The 24267-nt window shown below is 41.5% G+C and overlaps 1 protein-coding gene across 1 annotated transcript in view; it reads right to left on the bottom strand.

Moving 5' to 3' along the window:
* Positions 1-14586, bottom strand: part of LOC126236878 (zwei Ig domain protein zig-8-like) — a 216570-nt gene extending 201984 nt beyond the window's left edge. The window contains exon 1 of the mRNA XM_049946506.1: positions 14156-14586. Within this exon, the coding sequence (XP_049802463.1) occupies positions 14156-14234 (79 nt within the window). The 5' untranslated portion in view covers positions 14235-14586. The remainder of the gene's footprint in view (positions 1-14155) is intronic.
* Positions 14587-24267: the final 9681 nt, after the last annotated feature.

Below are 24267 nucleotides of genomic sequence, written 5' to 3'. Positions count from 1 at the left end.
TCCAGTCGCTGAGCCCTGTAATTATTTTCCTGGTACGGTGAAGAAGCATTCCCATTGTGACGTGTTTGGTGTTTCCTCAGGAGTTGTGGAAACTGATAGCGGCGTTAGAAGCCAAAATTGATATTTCCGCCACTCTCTGGGTTTCCATATCACTGGAGTGGCGAGATATTACACAGCCTGACAAACAAAGTAAAGCACCCATAAGTCATCATCGGATTCAATGTAACTCCGTATACATAGGTACCATCAACAGGTATGTTCATCATCAGAGTTTCAATTCATTGTGCCTGGATAGTACGGTCACAAGATAATTAGATTTGTTCGTGCTTAGTGCAGGCAAAGGCAAATAACGGGCGTTAAAAACATCAGTCTTTGAGCGATGACCGTCAGCGACACTGAGGTACCATATAGTCGCATGAGACAGCATGGCCTGCAACTAACAGCTTGAAAGGGGCCTCACTGAGGGTCTCCATTTGACCGGATTGTCGAACTTCTACATTTATACTCCGCTAGCCACCAACAGGTGTGTGGCGGAGGGCACAATTCGCGTCACAGTCATATCCCCCCCTCTGTTCCACTCGCGGATCGCGCGAGGGATAAACGACTGTCTGAACGCCTCAGTACTAGCTCTTATTTCCCTTATATTTGAATCGTGATCATTGCTCGATTTGAAAGTTGGTGGTAATAATATATGCTCTTCATCCTCAGTGAAGATCGGATTTCGGAATTTAGTGAGCAGCCCCTTCTGTTTAGCGCGCCGTCTACTGCAAGTGTGTCCCACTTCAAACTTTGTATGAGATTTGTAACGTTCTCGCGATGGCTAAATGTACCAGTCACGAATCTTGCCGCTCTTCTTTGGACCTTCTCAGTCTCTTGATTCAGATCCAACTGATAAGGGTCCCATACAGATGAGCAATCCTCCAAGACTGGACGAACTAACGTATTATAAGCTATTTCCTTTGCTAAAGGACTGCATCGCTTCAGGATTCTACCAATAAACCGCAATCTAGAGTTCGCCTTACCCGTTACTTGTGTAATCTGATCATTCCATTTGAGATGATTTCCAATAGTCACACCCAGATACTTGACGGACGTTACCGCTTCCAAAGACTGAGCATTTATTTTGTACTGGTTATGCGCAGTGGGTTACACTTACTAATATTGAGAGATAACTGCCAGTCATTACATCACGCTTTTATTTTATGCAAATCCTCATTGATTTGTTCACAACTTTCGTGTGATACGACTTTCCTGTAGACAACAGCATCACCGGCAAACAGTCTAAGGCCGCTGTCAATACCATCAGCCAGATCGTTTATGTAAATCGTAAAAAGCAGAGAGCCTATTACGCTGCCTTGGGGACCACCTGAATTTACGGTTGTTTCAGTTGAAGTCACCCCGTTCAGGACGACATACTGCTCCATGTCTGTTAGAAAACTTTCTATCTAACCACCAATGTCATCGGATAGACCGTAAGCGCGCACTTTTTGTAGCAACTATGCGGAACTGAGTCGAACGCCTATCGAAAGTCGAGAAATATGGCATCAACCTGGAAGCTGGCATCTAGAGCCTGTTGTATATCATGCACAAAGAGGGCCAGCTGAGCCTCGCATGACCGCTGTTTACTAAAACCGTCCTGGTTTCTGCAGATGAGCTTCTCAGAGTCTAGAAAGGTCCTTATGTCTGAACACAAAATATGTTCCATGATTCTAAAACAAATCGATGTTAGTGAAATTGGCCGGTAATTATGAGCATCCGATTTTCTACCCTTTTTATAGATTGATATAACCTGGGCCTTCTTCCAGTCCCAGTGGAACTTTCCGCCGTTCCAATGACCTCTGATAGATGACGGATAAGAATGGCGCTATCTTTCTAGCTTAGCCAACATAAAATCTTACGTGGATACCGTCTGGGCCAGACGCCTTCCTGGCGTCTAAGGATCCTAACTGTTTTATAACCATGCAGTATCCTGATTTGCGGACCATTTAGATACGGCAGCGGGAATATGTTGGACTGCATTCCAAAATGAGGGCAGGTTCTGGTCGACCACGCCTGATCTCCAAAAGGAAGTATCGCCGTGTTGTCCACGAAGCAAGCGTAAATCCTTCACGTCTGCGCCTGCCGTCCGAGAACAAGTAGTGGACTCGCTGCAACATTCTGTGTCATCTGGCATCATCAGCCAGTGACTACAAGGAACCAGACCAGGCAATTACCGACCCTCACGACGGCTACTATTAAATTCATGACCACCAAAAACATGAAGTGTGGTCAGAGTCGATAACTTGGAAATAACGCCTAACGCCAGACAATCCCTGCAGGGACACCAGTGCTACAAATGGTAAACAAATTCCACAACACGTATTAATACCATGACACGAAAGTCTGCAGTTAAAGTGCTGCCATGAGCAGGTGGGGGGAATGTATGGCGGCAACGTGAGTGAGGTCCATTCTTCAAATGTTTTGGAAAGTTTGGACAGTTACAGCGATGTTACTCTGTGCGTCATGGTATAGGGTGGACATGGCTGGCAGCTACTGAGGGAACAGTGACCGCACAACCATGTGTCATGGTCATCCTGCTTCCTACGTGTTACCTCTCATGTGTAACAGTATCACGGTTCCATTTTTATTTGGGTAAAACTCGTCTACAGAGGCACTTATGTCAGTGAACCGCCTGCGTGATGTTGAGGAACTCCTATGCTAAGCGAAGTCCGCTGATTTGTCCGTGATAGAACATGTGGGACGTCAACTCGGATGTTTTGCAACCATTTTCCTGGATATCACCGACCAGCGAGAACAGTTTTGGGCGAGCTTGTCTTTCATGCAGTGGCTTTGTAACTTGATTCCCAAGCACTATCAGGCCAGAGTGGATGCAGCGTCATATTGACAAGTTAGCTCATAGTGCCAAGTTCTTTTCAAATTACATTCGATGTCGTTATAGCTAAAATAACACCACGTATCCTCCCAACCTGTGAAGTTCCATTCCGTTTTCTCTCCCCTCATGGGTTCCTCATTTATTTATTTATTCACTTGCTAAACAGTGAAAATGGACATATTAAGTCAGATCTAATTTCTTACAAACCATTCGTGCGGAAAGTAGCATCCCATCTCTCAATTTAGCCCTCATATCGGACTTTGGGTGTTGTATCTCTACTATTATGAACCTTACCTACGTCTCGGAACCGATACCGAAAACATTATTCTTCTCTCATTCGAGAGTCTTTGTCGGATGATAGTTTAATCTGAACCAACGCGATACTCTATCAGCGAACATGACTTACCTTTGAATCGCGTGCCTATTGCAACCGGTAGTAACGTGTTATCCTACACAGGTACCACACTGAACGTTAGCGAGGAAAGTTTTAATTGACGTCTGCTTTTCTTTGTCTCATTTAACTCTTGTAGACGTTACATTGGTAAATTAGTACACATATTCGTTAATTCTCTAGGAAGTGAATGTTTTTCTCTCAGAACTTAAATAGTTGTATTTTCTGTTAGCTTTAGGCATGATTCAACCGGTGAATGAATCAGTGTCTGTGATCTTAATCCAGGGCCAGATGCATTGCGTACGAATTTGTATGGAGTGTATAGAAGAACTATGATGGCGCTGTACTTTCACGCTAGACAGATGATACAGATTCGACACTCATGATAAATTTCTTGTATGTGAACGTTCAATTATGAACATTCAGCTATGTAATAACGGGGGGAATGAGTGACTGAGTAAAATATAAAAGAAAATACAAACTTTGTAATTTTTCGGTGCTCGTATGCAGAACACATTGTTTTATATGGCAGATTACCTTGGAGCTAATAATTATGAGTAAATTTTTTAACTACGTAGACACATCTCATGAAATACGAGAGTTGGATTAATATAACAATTGGCCTTAAGATATACGAATAGTGATTTCTGGTGTATTTTCAATATAGTCGAAGAATCTATCATAGAGCTGAGTAGAGGGTACCTTTAATTATACGTGGCTTTACGCTCAATACGCTTACAAAATGTCGTGTCCGAATGATTCTCGATGCAGTATCTTTATCAGTCCGTAAACATACTGCACCGGTGGGCGAAGTGGACGCATGGGCAGTGAATGTTTAACACGATTTTCGTTACACGTTACTCACATCATTACAGACAATCTGTAAGATTAATTAATGTTTCTTACCATTTTCAAAAGATTGGAAGCTACGATTTCCATCACACTCACTTACTTCTGATTCAAGCACCACGTAATCTTGAATGGCAATATTGATTGAAACGTCATACAAATGAATTTAGTGAAATTCATCAAACAGCTGCTTCCCCGAGGCGCTATATCTGTTAGACAGTTACCACTCTTATGCCTGTAGTGGTTATATCGGTGTCCTAAGCAGAGGTGACACATTACTCAATGAAATTTCTTTCATTCATCACATCAAAAAAAATGTTCAAATGTGTGTGAAATGTTATGGGACTTAACTGCTAAGGTCATCAGTCCCTAAGCTTACACACTACTTAACCTAAATTATCCTAAGGACCAACACACACACCCATGCCCGAGGGAGGACTCGAACCTCCGCCGGGACCATCCGCACAGTCCAGGACTGCAGCGCCTTAGACCGCACGGCAACATCACATCATCGTTTGAAGACACAAAGCAGACGAAAGTTATACTTCAGAGTACTGCAGTGTCTTCAATATGCAAATAGTGTAACAAGAGGCAGACTAATTGAAGAACCTAGATAACCCCGTACTTATAAAGGGTGTATCATAAATAATGGCCTAAACACACACACAGCTGAAAGTACACGATACTGGAAGCAAAAATGTCTCAGTAAACATAGGGTCCAAAATGCATTCCTTAAGAGCTGCCAGCAATTTTTCATCTTCGATACTGTGAAACAGATCTCTTTCACTGCTAGTTCTTTGCTTTCCATATTTTGGGAACCGGTAGTATGGACCAAAATAAGAAAGAAATGTCCAGCAAACGTGTTCTCTAAAACGTATGCATTAAAAGTTACGAGCACATGATCATCAGAAGAGTTGTGTTTCAAAGTAGGAAAGGTGAACAAGTGCTCATAGCTCTTAAGGAATACCGGTATATTTTATAGCATATGTTTACTGGACTTCTTTTTCTTGTTTTGGTCCATACTACCACTTTTCAAGATACGGAAAGCAAAGAACTTGCTGTAGAAGAGAATAGTTTCACAGTATCGAAGATGAAAAATTGCTTGTAGCTCTTAAGGTATGCATTTTCGACCCTATGTTAACTCAAACTTTTTTGCTTCTAGTATCGTGAGCTTTCAATTGTGTCAGTTTGCGCCATTAATTATGATACACCCTGTATAGGGATTTCAATTTTCTCTCTCTCTCTCTCTCTCTCTCTCTCTCTCTAATGTGCATACGTCTCTTTCGTCCTTTGTGTCTATGTTAAACACACACTTACAAACGTGCGTGCAAACACAAACACACAGGAGTGTATGCGCGTTTGAAGCGACACAAGTCTGACGCGGAGAGGCTGCATGAACCTATGAACATTTAAGATGTAATATGTAAGTTTGACTGGAATACTCTCTTTCAAATTCTAAAGGTGGTATGGGTAAAATACAGGAAGGTTCTTTTCAATTTGCACAGAAACCAGATGGCATTTGTAATAGTCGACGGGCGCTAAAGGGAAGCTGTATTTGAGAAGGGATTGAGACAGCGTTGTAGTCTATACCCGATGTCGTTCCTGTATTGAGCAAGCAGTAAATGAAACGAAAGGCAAATTTCGTGTAGGAATTAAAGTACAAGGAGAAGAAATAAAGTCTCTGAGGTTTGCCGATGACACTGTAGTTCTGTCAAAGACAGCAGAGGACATAGTAGAGTAGCTGTACGGAATGGACAGTGTATTTAAAGGAGCATAAAAAATGAACATATTCAAAAGCAAAATGAGGGTAACGGAATGTAGTCGAATTAAATCAGATAATGCTGAGGGAATTAGTTTAGAGAATGAGACATTTAAAGTAACTGATGAGTTTAGGTATCTGGGCAGCCAAACAACTGATGAAGGCAGAAGTAGGGAGAAAATAAAATGTAGACTGTTAACATCGAGTATAGATTTAAGTGTCAGAAATACCTTTCTGAAAGTATTTGTGTGGATTGCAGCCATGTATGGAAGCGATGAATGGACGATAAACAGTTTAGACAAGAACAGAATAGAAGCTTTCGAAATGTGGTGCTACAGAAGAATGCTGAAGATTAGGTGTTTAGATCACGTAACTAATGAGGAGGTACTAAAAAGAATTGGTGAGAAGAGAAATTTGTGGCACAACCTGGCCAGAAGAAGGGATCGCTTGGTAGGACACATTCTGAGGCGTCAAGGGATCACCAGTTTAGTATCGGAGTGAAGCGTGGAGGGTAAAAATCGTGGAGGGAGATCAAGAGCTGAATACACTAAGCAGATTGAGAAGGACGTAGTTACTCGGAGATGAAGATGCTCATACAGGGTAGAGTAGCATTGAGAGCTGCATCAAACCAGTCTTTGGACTGAAGACTACAACAACAACGTAAGTTTATGTCGCTTTAATTTCAGACACACATAAAACTGTTGAAGAAGCACTGAAACAGCTTATATAGAGGAATGAATTGTTCTACAGTTGATCAACTCAGTGGAGTTTAGTTCCTTTCACATCTCGGAACTACAAACCTTTTATTCAGTTTCGAACACACAATTTTCTATAAAGGGGAACATCTGCTCTGTTATTAATAATAGCGTACCTTGAGAACCTCTATCGCTTCTCCCTTCTATTCCAGTCTCGTATTGTTCGTGGAAAGAAGGATTGTCGGTATGCCTCTGTGTGGGCTCTAATCTCTCTGATTTTATCCTCATTGGCTCTTCGCGAGATATACGAAGGAGGAAGCAATATACTGCTTCACTCCTCGGCGAAGGTATGTTCTCGGAACTTCAACAAAAGCCCGTACCGAGCTACTGAGCGTCTCTCCTTCAGAGTCTTCCACTGGAGTTTATCTATCATCTCCGTAACACTTTCGCGATTACTAAATGATCCTGTAACGAAGCGCGCTGCTCTCCGTTGGATCTTCTCTATCTCTTCTATCAACCCTATCTGGTACGGATCCCACACTGCTGAGCAGTATTCGAGCAGTGGGCGAACAAGCGTACTGTAACCTACTTCCTTTGTTTTCGGATTGCATTTCCTTAGGATTCTTCCAATGAATCTCAGTCTGGCATCTGCTTTACCGACGATCAACTTCATATGATCATTCCATTTTCAATCACTCCTAATGCGTACTCCCAGATAATTTATGGAATTGACTGCTTCCAGTTGCTGACCTGCTATATTGTAACAAAATGATATGGGATCTTTCTTTCTATGTATTCGCAGCACATTACACTTGTCTACATTGAGATTCAATTGCCATTCAGTGCATCATGCGTCAATTCGCTGCAGATCCTCCTGCATTTCAGTACAATTTTCCATTGTTACAACCTCTCGATATACCACAGCATCATCCGCAAAAAGCCTCAGTGAACTTCCGATGTCATCCACTAGGTCATTTGTGTATATTGTGAATAGCAACGGTCCTATGACACTCCCCTGCGGCACATCTGAAATCACTCTTTCTTCGGAAGACTTCTCTCCATTGAGAATGACATGCTGCTTTCTGTTATCTAGGAACTCTTCTATCCAATCACACAATTGGTCTGATAGTCCATATGCTCTTACTTTGTTTATTAAACGACTGTGGGGAACTGTGTCGAACGCCTTGCGGAAGTCCACAAACATGGTATCTACCTGGGAAACCGTGTCTATGGCCCTCTGAGTCTCGTGGATGAATAGCGCGAGCTGAGTTTCACACGATCGTCTTTTTCGAAACCCATGCTGATTGCTACAGAGTAGATTTCTAGTTTCCAGAAAAGTCATTATACTCGAACGTAATACGTGTTCCAAAATTCTACAACTGATCGAAGTTAGAGATATAGGTCTATAGTTATGCACATCTGTTCGACGTCCCTTCTTGAAAACGGGGATGACCTGTGCCCTTTTCCAATCCTTTGGAAAGCTACGCTCTTCTAGAGACCTACGGTACACCGCTGCAAGAAGGGGGGCAAGTACCTTCGCGTACTCTGTGTAAAATCGAACTGGTATCCCATCAAGTTTTGCGGCCTTTTCTCTTTTGAGCGATTTTAATTGTTTCTATATCCCTCTGCCGTCTATTGCGATATCTACCATTCTGGCATCTGTGCGAAAATCTAGAGAAGGAACTACAGTGCAGTCATCTTCTGTGAAAATAAAGGTCGACTCTTCCACATTGAACTTAACACTTATATGAGATCAAAATATGCTGTACTGTTATGTTCTTTAATGATGTATTCTGTATCTTTGTAATTGTATTCTTATGTTATAAAATTGTAATGGACACCAGTTCATCAGATGAAGTAACTTGCAAGTTACATTTCACTGCACACGTTTCTGTTGGTCATAGTATATGGACAATATGTGAGAAGTAGGGACTGATAGTGTTTGCACGTGTGTTAATAATTCAGAAAGGGACTGGATAACAGCATTGCTGGTTCTAAGGACAATTCAAAAACTTTGTGTGTGCTCAAGTGGTGGTTTATGGACTTGCTATATTATATGCAAGACTCTTCAATGGTGATTGTGCACCTGCACAGTCACAACAGATGGCTGTTGGTCATCTCTACAAGGACTACAGTGGGTCTGCACCTCTGGTGGCCCACCAATACCGTAATCTCTACCAGGACTACAGTGGGTCTACTCTGTGATGACCTGCCTACCAATATTCTTCAAAACTTCTAATGACTCTGCTGTGGGTTTGCTCTGTTGTGACCCATTACTTGTAGGCATGTCGAGAGTCAGCACTGTCTTTCCGTTGGAAGGAACCCAACTACTTCTTCAAGACTGCATGGAAATCCACTACTTCCGTGTGTATATTCTTTTACTGGTCAGACTTTGAGAAAAACACTGCAATTTTACTGTGATGAATGATCAGGACTGTCTTCATGGACTGTGAGAAAATTTTAGCTTATGACCAACATTGTATCAATAAGTGTGTGCATTTGATATCTTTGTTAATGTAATTATGAAAAATTTTATCAAATCATTATTGGCCACTGCCCAAAACAATTTGTAAATTTTTTGTGGGGAGCATGGGGGCTATGTAAGTAGGCTGTTTTTTTTTCTTATTGGCAACGTTACGTAGCGCTCTGTATGAAAATCACTGACTGTGATGTGTGCAGTCTGTGGCTAGTTTGCATTGTTGTCTGCCATTGTAGCGTTGGGCAGCTGGATGTTAACAGCGCGTAGCGTTGCGCAGTTGGAGGTGAGCCGACAGCAGTGGTGGATGTGGGCAGAGAAATGGCGGAGTTTTGAAATTTGTAAGACCGGATGTCATGAACTGCTATGCATATTATGATTTTTCCACACTATTAAGGTAAATACATTGTTTGTTCTCTATTAAAATCTTTCATTTGCTAACTATGCTTATCAGTAGTTAGTGCCTTCCGTAGTTTGAATCTTTTATTTAGCTGGCAGTAGTGGCGCTCGCTGTATTGCAGTAGTTCGAGTAACGAAGATTTTTGTGGGGTAAGTGATTTGTGAAAGGTATAGGTTAATGTTAGTCAGGGCCATTCTTTTGTAGGGATTATTGAAAGTCAGATTGCGTTGCGCTAAAAATATTGTGTGTCAGTTTAAGCACAGTCTTGTATAATTTTTCTAAGAGGACGTTTCAAGGCTTCAGACAAATCCTCGAACTCGACGCAGTTGATTCAGGATTCACTTCAGGTGTTCCGTTGTCCGTCTTCTTCAAGTAACTCAGTTCCGCGAGGTTTGTAATTTAGTTCATCACTGAAGCCTGGAGACCGAAATGATAATGTGGAGAAGATTTGGTACTCTGGGGATCATCTCAGGTCTCCTACGTGCCAGTGAAGGTCTGAATAATTTTATTGGCTTCTCCTAAGGGTACCTATGAGACGTTATTTGTTGGCAGCGATTATCAGTTCATTTTACTGGAGCACACGGTCAGTATGGGACACCTCTTCAGAGCTTTGTAAGACGGTAGTGATTGAATGTCAGAATTTACCACAATTAATCTATCCTTCCATTGAGATCAGTATTCTCGCCGTAAAGTAACAATTCGCGTTCAGGGCAAGCATGAAATCACATTTCGACTCATGTGGATCGGCTACGCTCAAGACTGTTTGTTCCTCGCACAACAGAAGACGTGGCAAAAAATTAGATGAGAAAGAGGTACCCGTAAAATAAAGTCTTTAAGTTATAAAGGCATCGTAAAAAGCTTAGTGACAAATTTATTTATAGGAACCACATGTTCAGATACATTTTGTTGTAAATAGCCATCACGAAAAACAAAACAAAAAAATATTTTTCTTATGGTGCAATTAGTTTAACTTTGAGATCGTAATCTGGTAGATGATACCTTTGGGGATATACGGCATGAAAGATTTTCAAAGTCGTACCGGACAATGACAACAAGATAGGAAACAGTTATAGAGTAATATAGATGAAACCTTTTATCAGGTTGTGACGGTTAATTATAACAAAACATCCTTTGCGAAAGCTGTGAAACACAATTTTAAAAAGCTTACATGTTAAAATGTTTCAAAGCAATAAAAATTCACACTATAGGTTACATTCCCACAATGAATGTGAACTATTAACTCATTTTTGTCCACTCTACTAAGGCTAGAATCTGTCGCACATACTTCCTGTTACAGTGGTTAAAGGCAATTCATTGTCTTGTACCATAAAGTCTCCGTATCACATAATCAGAACACAAATTTCATCACACTGGTTGCCCCATTTACACTGCCGTTTGTCGAAAGTGCAGCACCGAGGAGGAAATACCCGAATAGCGGCACTTTTGGTGGAAGTGCGACGGATGTGCAAGCAATATGTGATACGTTTTGCAGCGAAATGGTGTACACGTAGACCGAGCAGAGCCCTCTCGTGTCGGTCCGACAGGGTCGCTTTTGCGCCTACTGTAGTCGGTGCAGAGCTGTCACACAACTTGGAAACAATACAGTGAGTTCCAGTATGCCTCGTCGACGTCAAAGGGAGCGATATCGGCATGTTAGTTCGCTCGAACTGGGCAGAATGATCGGTCTCCGGGAAACGGGGTTGTCATACCGCGACATTTCAGCTCGCATAGAGCATGCTGGTACGACAGTGATGCGTGTGTGGAAGCAATGGATAGAGGAAGGACGTACGCAGCGACGAGAGGGAAGTGGACCACGGAATTTGACCACAGCACGGGCTGACCGTCATCTTGTCCACATGGCCATTACGGACCGTAAAGCGTCATTCACAGTGTTGGCTCGTTGCTGGAGCACTGCAACGGAGATGAACTTGTTTGCATCGACGGTTCGTCGCCGTCTGCTGCCGGTGGGACTGGTTGCACGCATGCCATTACATCGGCTTCCATTGTCCAGATGGACAAGGAGCTCCTGAACACTGTCACTGGGGTGCTGAGTGGCAACATGGAATCTTCTCGGATGAGTCCCGATTCAACGTGTCCTATAGTGATGGCCGCATACGTGTCCGGCGGTATCGTTGTGAGCGCAACCTGGAGGGCTGCATTGTGGAGCGGCATAGCGGGCAAACACCAGGTGTGATGGTTTGGGGCGTCGTTGTTTACAACAACCGATCTCGCCTCGTATATATTGCGGGCACTATGAACAGCAGCCGGTACCTAACGGTGGTTGTGGAGCCTGAGGTACTCCCCCCCCCCCCCCTGCTTCAGGCATCTCCACAGGCTACGTTTCAACAGAAAATGCCCGGTCACATGTTGCGAGGAGTGTACAGGCGTTTTTCGAAGAGTCACAGGTATTATTGCTCCCCTGGCCTCCACGCTCGCCAGACATGTCGCCCATCGACCATGTCTGGGACATGGTTGGTCGGCACATGGTGCGTCACGGTCCTCCAGTAACTCGTGCCACGGATTTGTGGGCTCGGCTACAAACTGTGTGGAGGGAAATCCGTCAGGAACTTATTCAGAACCTTATTGATTCAATGCCACGGCGTATACAAGTTCTAAATTCAGTGCACGTTGCCTCACGACATACTGAATAGTAGGGCTCAAAGGACATGAACAGATTTGATAAGGTAATTATTTGTTACTTGTCATGTACCTAACATATGGTATACTTTAATTTAATTAATGCGTTTCCCTCTTGGTGTTGCAATTTCCGCAAAGGTAGTGTATTAATGAATTAACATTGTGAATCCATTTCAGTGCAACGAAGAGTCATGGATGGGAAGCAAAACCATCAGGTGACTGTCGTTACTTGTACGAAGAGCACATATGAAATTTGTCAAGTACCAACTTCTTCTACAAAGAAAGTCAATGGAGGACAAATAGCCACCTGCATAGCCAAACGTAGCGTTACGATGCTCAACTGTAGCGAAGACTATTCACACTCTCTGGGATAACACACGCTGCAGACACAGTGTTGCAAACATGCTAGTAGTAGCCAACGGCTGGGAAACGTACTCAAGAAAAATGCTTAGTTGAATGTTTGCAATAAAATTCACCGATGTTAAAATATCTTACTGTCTCCCCAGCTTGATATAGGTGTTACTACACACCGAGCGTAGCCTAAACTTAAGAAAGAATACATTTACATACAAAGGTAGTGGGCTGACGGAGTGAGTAAGGCCATAAAAATCCTCTGTTATCAACACACTAAAACTCAAAAACCTTGATATTATATGAAATCGTCCTCTCTCCATTAATTTTACATGTTATTTCCTACCATGAAAAGCACCTGTTGTGTCTGAAACTATCTTTTATTTACTAACAGTAATTTTTCAGAATCAAATTCCAACAGTATCAACGAAGCCAATAATGACACTGAAAATATAGTTATCGGCCACTGCTGACACTGTTCTAATGTATCTTTTAATACACAAACCAGTGGTCTATATTAATTTTCTGGTTATAGGGGTCGTCCTTTGTACTTTGGCAACAACATGCAGTTCAGTAGGCTAATAGGGTGCTGTAAAGTGAGTAAAAGTTCCAAACACTACTGTACCAGATTGACATCACAAATGTGGTGCATGTATATGAAGCTGTGTGACCTACTTCTGCGGAGCAAATTTAGACAAGCACACTCAGAAGTGAGAGACACGTAAAAGATGTGACCGGAAGTAGTGCAAGTAAATCCTCGCAGAACTAGAGATCGAAACCAACTCAGTTATACACTACGCGGGAAGCCTCTGTATTGGTTCTTACACCATCGATGAACAATCAGACCGAGCTAACGAACATAATACAAGATCAGTACAGAATTAATTACAGTTCAGCACACACTGAAATCCACCTTCGCAAGAGGTACATGCCACATAGAGATTTATTAAAATTTCAAATGCATGTCATTTACCCTCTGACGGCGGCTACATGCAAAACACACATCCTACCAGTTGTTACTAGTTGTGAGAGTGGGAACATTTTACATAAAGCGAAGTTTTACTAAGAAATTTCTAAATCTTGTGTTCCATTACAGACCACGAAAAAATTACTATCTCCCAAACACATATCGTGTAGTAATCTTGGTAGTAAGATCAGAAAAATCTGGGCTTATAGAGAAGTGTACAGAATGTGGTCCTACCAACGCACCATCTACTAGTAGAACACGAACAAATTAACATGACACTGTTAAAAAAGTTACCACCAATCACACTCTGTACAGTAGCTTGTGTGGCACTTACTTAGATCCAAACAATGTTTGTCAGGATTCACCAACATCGAATGACTCGCTTCATACAGCTAATACCGCAAGCAACATTGTAAGCGTAAATCGCAGTACATACAGTGCTGTAACCAGTTTCGTAACGCATCAACAACGAACGGTGAGGGGAGAAAGGTGGCACTCATAATTAGCAATCTGTTGTCGTCCTCATGCCTACAGTTGTCTGACAGCCTACAGTGAGAGCGGATACAATCTCTCGATGACTTGCAATTGTGTATGTTACTGATTGTTTTTCAGAGACATGTTTCTAAATGAAATAACTCTTTAAAAACATTCCTTACAATAAGTCCTTTCCGAGCACTAATCCAAATGGATAAGAGGTATGCGAAAGTTGCTTATCTAGGACAGCTTGGACGGCATACACACCATAAAACATAACTCACCACTGAGCAGGAAAGGAAGCAACAGTAGCTGCAACGTCAGCAGTAGCAGTTTAAAATGGTCCATGGTTCGATGTATCATCACCAACCCATTGTCACCATATCTGTTCTTCAAATATTCACCAAAAAAACGAATTTGATAAGAGCAACATTATTTTCATCACTGTACCACGGAAACGGAGCAAATGAAATCGGAATAATATCGTTCCCACTCACATTGATGATATACACTAAGTGAATGGTAGAAAGTAAAAGTCAGTGCTCAGAATGTAGTGTATGAACTGACGGAGCTAAAAACAATGGTGTTGGAATTTTCCCTCGTCAATCACGTACGGCACCCCTGAGCCTGTCGCGGTGACGTGGTTAGGTGCGAGTATCTGCGCGCGGCTGAACACCTGCTGTTGCCACCGGTTGCCAGGAGGCCTCCGCAGCCAACACTGACGCCGGCCGCACTCCAGTAACAGCCGCCGTCCCGCTACCGACCTGCCCCCTGTCGGCGCCACCACCAAGCGTCGCAGACAGCCCTCTCCCCGCAACGCTCGCTCCACGCCTGGGCGCGTTGAAATGCTTCACACCTCGCACCTCGCGGCATCTCGCCTGTTTGACGTGGCGGTATCCGGCTTATCGATCTTCTCGAGACATAGAATTAGACAGAACCTCTTGAGAATTCCCCACACCCAAATGACCATCTAATTGCAGGAAGCCTCAGTAACAGCCCTGCAGCCATTAATGACGCATCATTCTGGACATTTTTTGTACATCTTTCTCATTACTATTGCTACTGAAAGGACCCAACGCATAAGAAATCGCCAGGTTTCCGTTAAAAACATCCAGGTTTCTGTATGTTTATTCACTTAAAACAAACACCACCAAATTCGCTACGAAATGGGTAAAATCCTATGTGTTTTAGCTTCGCTCCTGTAAAGCCCCGACTGTTTAAAAGATTCGAACTCTCATTTATAAAACAACTTAAATGTGTTAAATTTGTGAAATTAGGCATCTAAGCGAGAAAAAGCTTAGAAAATGTTTGAAATTATGCTTAAAGCTTGTTTGGAGTCGCTGAGGACTCTCATTATAAAGCACTGGAAGAATATAGTCTGAGTACCTGATCTGATCCGTTAGAAATGATTTGTGAAAGCCTGCGTAACTTTTCTGCTACCGGTAATGATTTTCTTTTATTTATACTTCACACGACGCGTTTGAGGAAAGGATTCCCATTTTCAAGTGCGTTTTTGATAACGCACTTTTCTCGTAATGTTTTCCATGACTGTGGTTGTGCATTACTCTGTTGCCTTACCCCCAAAAAAAAAAAAAAAAAAAAACTGTGACACCTTTCTCATAGTGTGACACGCCAACGGTGGAGTTGGGCAAAATTTTGGTGAAGTACCAATGTGACATCATTAACTCATCTTACCCGTCATATCAACTTTTTAGCTGTGGCCTTTTTTTAGCTTGTGTTGACATCTTGTAGTCTGAAGCGCCGGCGAGCGGAAGAATGACGTTGCAGGGCGCCACGCGTTTCAACCATTAGAGGGGAAGATCGTATGCACCTTTGGCCCTAATTTCAGTTGGAGGGAATTATGGATTTTCGAAAAAGTGATACTTCAATTCTGTTTCACTCAACAATTGTCTGGTCAACGTGCACATTTGTGATTCGTCCGATGTGAATTCTGACGTAGAATGCAAGTTTTTTCCAAAGAAGAATAGGTTTGTCTCATGCTAGCCAATCGATTGAGTTACTAAGGTGATACTTTCGGTCAGTGTATGAATGAGACTTTAACTAAAATTTGTTGGCTCAATCAGCATTTCTTGGCAATTCTTTTTCTCGTTCAACCAAAACCTTTATACCTCTTGAAGCGTTTTAAATGGCCTTGATTTTCTAAATTCATCAACGGAGACCAAAACTGAATTTATTTCGAGAGCTTACGGAAGTGTTAACGGAGAAAAGAACTGAATTCTGTGCACTGCACGTTCAGTAAATATACGCTTGCACTCCAGTACTATTTATTGCAGATGACGTTCTCTGGTACGAATGTTACATTTACAATAATTGCAGCTGAGTGGAGTAGTGAGAACACTTTAAAATATGCGCAGAAAAATTTTCAGCGGGCAGGGGTCCATGCTGCAATGAGCTACGTTCATCTTTACTTTTGTAGGGATCATTTAATGCTTCAAAATGGTGTACATGTGGGTTCTTTCATCTTTACGGCATTAAATATTGCCAGGTGCTTTCTCTTTCATTCTTCTGGATTAGTCAGATGGCAGTAACTCCGATTTCTTTGGACTGAACAGATTTACGTAGTTGTGATTGATGTGCAATGAGAAAGCACACTTCGATAGATTTCTATTGTTCCATTATGTAACTTTCGTGCTGAAAAAGTAATTTCTATTTCACGTTCATTAAATATTCAGATATAGTATGGAAAACACGAAGTACCAGGAAATTTCTAACACTTTTGCAAATCATTTGATATGAGAGTCTACATGGCTTATGACTGTTTACAAGTTACACTACTGGCCATCATAATGCAACGCCAGGAAGAATAGCAACGAATTTGTGCTTATTGTGCTCACATAGTAACCTAGTCAGAAGACATAATTAATTTGAAGGTGTACGGGGTACGAGACTTTACACACAATGCTGCCACCTGTGGCACTATCGATGGCCCTAACCAGGCTGCGAATCGAGTCGATTGGATTTAGACTAGGAATAAAGATGTCATAAAGATACGTCATTTCGTGCTACTTCAATTCTGCGCCAGACTTCATAAATGCTATTGACTGGGGAGAGGTGGTCCGTCAGGTTCTCGACAACTCGTGAGTAGAGAGACAACCTTCGTATAAGGGCACGCTGTATTGTTGCCAAATTTATTCAAAATGGCGTCGATGACGTCATCCAAGATGGTAGTATGTGGACTTGGCATCAGCGCATGACGTCATCCAAGATGGCGGATTTTGGCGGGAAAATAGGCCAATTGTGCTACGTCCACTAACCTAACCACCACAAAAAACGACAGGAATTTTGAATGTTGGCGGGAAAATAGACCAATTGTGCGATGTCCACTAATCTAAGCCTCCAGAAGAATGAAATGGCGCGAAGTTTGAATTCCAACAGGATAATGCATGCAAAACCTTACTTTTCTTTATTATTATTATTCATTATTATTGATTATCATTTATTATTATTTATCATCTTTATTATTATTTATCATCATTTATTATTATTTATCATCATTTATTATTATTTATCATCATTTATTATTATCTATCATCATCTATTATTATTTATTATGATGGACCTGCCTCCACTAGAAAATTCCCTCCAAATTCAAATCCCAACACGATAATGGCTGCAAAACCTTACTTTTGTTTATTATTCATTATCATTTATTAACATTCATTATCATTCACTGTCATTTATTATCATTCACCTTCATTTATTTTTATTCATTATTATTTCTTATTTATTATTATAGGTCTACGTCCACTAGAAAATTGCGCCAAATTCCAACACGATAATGTCGCAAAAACTGTACTTCTATTTATTATTATCATTTATTATTTATTGAAGATCTCCGATTGTCTCGACGAGAAAGCCATTTTCCTTACATCCATAACAAAAATCTATCACAAGTTCAAAGCCCAACACCATAATCGATCACACGTATGAACTTTCTCCGTCACTTATCTTTGTTCACTGGTAGCCTATCAGAATCGCGTCAGATAATAAACTGCCCTTATAGTTAGTGGATTTAGCACAATTGGCCTATTTTCCCGCCAAAATTTGCCATCTTGGATGACGTCATGCGCTGTTGCCAAGTCTAGATGCCGCCATCTTGGATGACGTCATCACCGCCATCTCGAATAAATTTGGGAACAATGCAGCGTGCCCTTGTATGAAGTTTGTCCCTCTACTCCCATGTTCAGATCTTTTCGGTAGGTCTGTGATCTGAAGAATGTGAAGACAGTGCGAAAGTCCAACACACTGTGTAGCGACGATGGTCAGGGAATCTCGATCAACATGTCGTCCTGTGTCATATTGCTGAAAGTTGACGTCGCCGAGACCTCAAAGATAACGCAGAGTCGCCGGTCTTAACACGTTATAAATTTAACAGTGCTGTTCAGATTACAGGTTACGCAACCCGGACGTAATCGTCTTGCCTACGTAACCATCCCAAACCAATGCTCACGCTGCTCGGCCCTCATGAATATTAGGAATGCTGTCCGTTAATGTTCCTTCACCTAGGGACATCGAACGTTGTATACGTCTATCCTGATGCTGTCACGGTTCCACTCACGTGTGCAGAGTTGTGATTGGGCGCACAACTTTCAGCGCGCCTTTCTCTGCTCCTGCCTCAAAGGAAGTCGCAGCAATGGTAGCAGTTTAACAGTCTATGGTACTTCTGACGTCATCGCCTTGTCCACATCGTTGCCTGACTCGCTGCAAACAAGCCTGTCAGCTAGTCAATGCTCTCAGCCTCTAGTAACACGTAGCGGCCTACACGATGTATGGGTGTTGGCTACGGCACTTTCGAACACGCTGAGTCCATATGTCGACGACAGTCGTGGGATCCCGAACATGTAAATCGGGAAACGAAATAACACAGTCTCGACCCACATACTGCTACACGTTTCTCCATGTTACACCATACATAACACGATCTTCTCACACACATGATATTTCTGAATGAAAAGCCTATAGTGTATTCTGCCCTTAATTAATGATAGTAGATGGTGTTACTCCTAACTACCTTGTATAGTTGCACTTAATATTCACCAAGCAGTACTCTTCATGCCAATGTGCTTTATGTTCCACACCGCTCTTATGGAGTTTCAACTCTAGTGTTTAGATTCAACTCTAGTGTTTAGATGCGGCGTCCAGTATTTCCTTTTGATTAAGGCATTTCAAAGGATCAGTTGGCTATACAAGGTGACCACAAAGAAATGCCTCATTTTCATTTCGCTCCCAAACAGGCAGTTGACCCTAAATAAAAGTTTGAGTTCATCCACATGAGTGCGGAAAGGAATCCGTTAAACTTCGGTTACGCGATAAACTAGTCAAATCTAAAGGCCATAAATTCAACTAAATACGTAGGAATTACAATTACGAAGAACTTAAATTTGAAGGAACACACAGAAAATGTTTTCGGGGAGGCTAACCAAAGACGGCGTTTTATTGGCAGGACACTTTGAAAACGTAACAGATCTACTTAGGAGACTCCCAGCACTACGCTTGTCTGTCCTCTTTTAGAATACTGCTGCGCAGTGTGGAATGCTTATCAGACAGGATGGACGGAGTACATAGAGAAAGTTCAAAGAAGGGTAGCACGTTTTGTATAATCGCGAAATATGGGAGAGAGTGTCACTGAAATGATATAGGATTTGGGCTGGACATCATTAATGTAAAGGCGTTTTTCGTTGCGAGGGAACCTTCTCACGAAATTCCAATCACGATCTTTCTCCCCTGAATGTGAAAATATTTTTTGAACACCGACCCACATAGAGAGGAACGATCACCAGGATAAAATAAGGGAAATCAGAGCTCATTTAGAAAGATATAGCTGTTCGTTCTTTTCGCGCGCTATACGAATTTGGAATAATAGAGGACTGTGAAGGAGATTCGATGAACCCTCTGCCAGGCACTTAAACGTGATTTGCAGAGTATCCATGTAGAGTAACGCAAAACCTGAAATGAATTTATTTCCTCATCAATCAAATAAGTTGTTCTTCACGTAGGATCAGAGAAAAGATTTCAGTGATATGATGTCAGGATAACGTCTGAGATAGTTCATGGACCCACGTTGCCCGATCCAGCACCCTGGAAATGTTCGGTTCAGGATTGTCAGAGAGTCTAACGAGCAGTGCGTCATCCTTGTGACAGCCATTTTAGCGATTTAGAACTGTCTTAATTGTTTAGTAATGTGTGAGGCAACAACATACTTCACTTCTGAGCTGTCTCATACCTCTTCCAAGGTACCATCTGGATTCTGTGACCCCAGATGCCACCGATATACTTATTCACAGATCCAGAGACATTAAATGTGGTGTCATCAGAAAACATTACAGTTGAGAAGAAAATTAGGTTTCATTCGATTCAACAGTTAAGCAGTTCACATGCAAATCCATATCGCCGTTGCTTGTTGAGAGAGTTCTAATGTGCTGGATCAAATAAATTGATAACAAATTCTATTAATTTGTTTAACAGTAAGTTCAGAGCTCCTTCCCTTCCAGTCACTCATGCACGAGCATTTATCGTCGCAAAGCATCACATCCATGGCCCCGAGTGGTCGCAGTGGTCGCCATAAGGCCACAGGCCCAAAGACGTTTCGATAGAGCGACAGGTATCGATAAAGGCAACTGCATGGCTGACTGGTCATCAAAATTTGTGACCTCCAGAATATGCAGATTTTATGAACATAAATCCAACAGCTTTTTGATGACATTATGAATTGGTTCATCTGACATCTGAAGTTCCCGTGAAGACTGACGAGTCGATTTGCGTAGACTTCGTTGGAATATTTGAGCATGTTCTTCAGAGAGACGCTGAATTCTTGCATGCCGCATCACTGTCCAGAAAATGCCTATGCCGTGCTCTTATCCCCTTTGCGTCTGGTGCTACTTTCTGGTAAGAAGAACGAAGTTCTCTTTGCAAAACTACAGTGGCTGTATGCGATAAAGCAGAGAGTGTGCCTTCTCGTACAGTGACACTAATTTCGCTTGGACGGAAAACAAAGAAACGCACAAACCTTGACTAAAATTAGATAACGACGTTAGGTCCTTCTGCACCTAATGGACGGATCAGCTTCACATAAAGATTTACTGACTCTAAACACCCTTAAACAATAGGGCATTTCGGGGTGAACACAGTGTATACGGCAAGATAGAGATAATATTCAATCACATTCAAAGTGCTTGAGGACTGCTGGGTTCTGTGACCCCCAAATGTCAACGATGTGCTTATTCACAGATCCGAAGATATGAAATGTGGTCTCAGCAGAAAACATCACGCTTGACAAGAAAGTATGAATCCAGTTGATTCACTTAGGAATTTCACATTCAAACAGATATCGCCATTGCTTGTTGAAAAAGTATTGCAGCAACACTCATAAGTAGATTGGCTGTATTATTCCCACAAATATCAGATGTACACCGAGACCTACAGTTACGTCTAAATGCGGAACCAATAAATCTAAAGGCAGCTATCGAGAATCTCAATGCCTGAATGTGCGCTATCAAAACGGGCGTAGGATATAGGGTTAAAGCTCAATCCATCCAAAATGTAGGTGGTACTGCTTGGTCATTCTAGGCTCATTTGCACGAAATATGGAATCTCTACCATCTGTATCCCTAAATGGGAGAAATGTGAACTTCTCTTCATCACCAAAGATTCTACGAGTAATAATACATGAAAATCTAAATTATAATAAGCACGTATAGCATTCTGGGAGCAGCCATCAATATCTGTCCATGCCCAACAAAAATATAAAGAAGCTCTTCCCTCCTGACCTGAAAATAGGAACTTGCATAAACCATTATACTTTCAATTATTGATTACAGCGATGTTGTCCCGCAGGATCTTTATCAGGAAAGCACAGACGCCTCTATCTCGTAGGAATGTCTGTGTTCACTGTATCTCTTATGTTCGACTTTTTGATTGCGTCTCACCACAACACAGCTATACTGGCTGAGTGCAGACAAGTGAATAGAATTCTGTGCCCTCTATCTTCTCTACTGCTTTATCAACGTACGCTATCTTCCATATCCCTACTCGCCCTTAACTATCTTGTCTGAGAAACATGGCAGAAACACCCGTTCCCATCAGAACAAAATACCTCCTGTCCCACGCTTTTCCTTCTCAGTCCTGAAAAACCGAAACTGAATGACCTCCTGCATTGTATTACACAACTAAATAACATCTACAGCTTTGGAATACAGTTAATGGCATACTCACTAAAGCAACAATAATTATAACCATTGTAGTGTACGCACTTGTTGCTCCTCTATGTCATTCATTCCAGCAAAATTTTGATTTCCTAGTATTCTTAGCTAGTGCAGTCTTTTTAAATTTCTTTTCCCCGGAAGACACTGTATCAAAAAACACATTTTCTGTACACATAAATTCTTTTTGTATCTGCCGCTGTCAGTATTACTATTATTATCATTGTTTTCATCATTATTATTATTGTTATTATTATAATTATTAATAACATCAGCAGCAATAGCAGAAGTGCTGCCAGTATTAATTTAGTTTGTATTACTTACCCACATTGTCATTTTAATGCCATTTTTCACATTAAAATTGCTAATTCTTAGGTAACTATAAAGTACTAAAGGTACTATATGTGTAAACCCCTGGTCCACTCTAAGGGAGGGTCTGATGGCCGTAATCAGATCACGTTAAAATATAAATTTAAAAAAAATTTTAAAAAATGCTATATGAAGGTATTAACGTTATTTCTACAGCCCACTGCCTACAATCTCTAAACCGGTTATCATTGCTAGTTACTAGGAGATCTTCAGTTTAAATTTGTCTTTGGAGCATGGGGTTGAGGCCTTGTTGTTATTGTTGTGATCTTCAGTCCAGAGACTGGTTTGATGCAGCTCTCCATGCTACTCTATCCTGTGCAATACTCTGCATCTCCCAGTACCTACTGCAGCCTACATCCGTCTGAATCTGTTTAGTTTATTCATCTCTTGGTCCCCCTCTACGACTTTTACCCTCCACGCTGCCCTCAAATACTAAATTGTTGATCCCTTGATGCCACAGAATATGTCCTACCAAGCGATCGCTTCTTCTAGTCAAGCTGTGCCACAAACTCCTCTTCTCCCCAATTCTATTCAATACCTCCTCATTAAATATGTGATCTACTCATCTAAACTTCAGCATTCTTCTGTAACATCACATTTCGAAAGCTTCTATTCTCTTCTTGTCCAAACTGTTTATCGCTCACGTTTCATTTCCTTACATGGCTACACTCTTTACAAATACTTTCAGAAACGACTTCCTAACACTTAAATCTATACTCGATGTTAACAAATTTCTCTTGTTCAGAAACGCTTACATTTTATATCCTCTCTACTTCGACCATCATCATTTATTTTGCTCCCAAAACAGCAAAACTCATTTACTACTTTATGTGTCTCATTTCCTAATCCAATTCCTTCAGCATCATCCGATTTAATTCGACTACATTCCACTATAATCGTTTTGCTTTTGTTGATGTTCATCTTATATCCTCCTTTCAAGACGTTGTCCATTCCGTTCAGCTACTCTTCCAGGTCCTTTGCTGTCTCTGAGAGAATTACAATGTCATCGGCGAACCTCAAAGTTTTTATTTCTTCTCCATGGATTTTAATTCCTACTCCGAATTTTTCTTTTGTTTCCTTTACTCCTTGCTTGAATAAAGTCAAGTATAGTCTACAACACTGTCTCACTCCCTTCCCAACCTCTGCTTCCCTTTCATGCCCCACGATTCGTGTAACTGCAATCTGGTTTCTGTACAAATTATAAATAGCCTTTCGCTCCCTGTATTTTACCCCTGCCACATTCAGAATTTGAAAGAGAGTTTTCCAGTCAACATTGTCAAAAGCTTCCTCTAAGTCTACAAATGCTAGAATCGTAGATTTACCATTCCTTAATCTATTTTCTAAGATAAGTCGTAGGGTCCGTATTGCCTCACGTGTTCCAACATTTCTACGGAACCCAAACTGATCTTCCCTGAGGTCGGTTTCTTCCAGTTTTTCTCTTCGTCTATAATGAATTCGTGTTAGTATTTTGCAGCCGTGGCTTATTGAACTGATAATCTGGTAATTTTCACATCTGTCAACACAAGCTTTCTTTGGGATTGGAATTATTATATTCATCTTGAAGTCTGAAGGTATTTCGCCTGTCTCATACATCTTGCTCACCAGATGGTAGAGTATTGTCAGGATTGGCTCTCCTAAGGCTGTCAATAGTTCTAATGGAATGTTATCTACTACTGGGGCCTTGTTTCGACTTAGATCTTTCAGTGCTCTGTCAAATTCTTCACGCAGCATCAAATCTCCCATTTCATCTACATCCTCTTCCATTTCCATAATATTGTCCTCAAGAACACCGCCCTTGCATAGACTAT

The sequence above is a fragment of the Schistocerca nitens genome, chromosome 1 (assembly GCF_023898315.1).
Source record: "Schistocerca nitens isolate TAMUIC-IGC-003100 chromosome 1, iqSchNite1.1, whole genome shotgun sequence".
Lineage (NCBI taxonomy): Eukaryota > Metazoa > Arthropoda > Insecta > Orthoptera > Acrididae > Schistocerca > Schistocerca nitens.
This window is presented reverse-complemented; position numbering and strand designations above follow the sequence as displayed.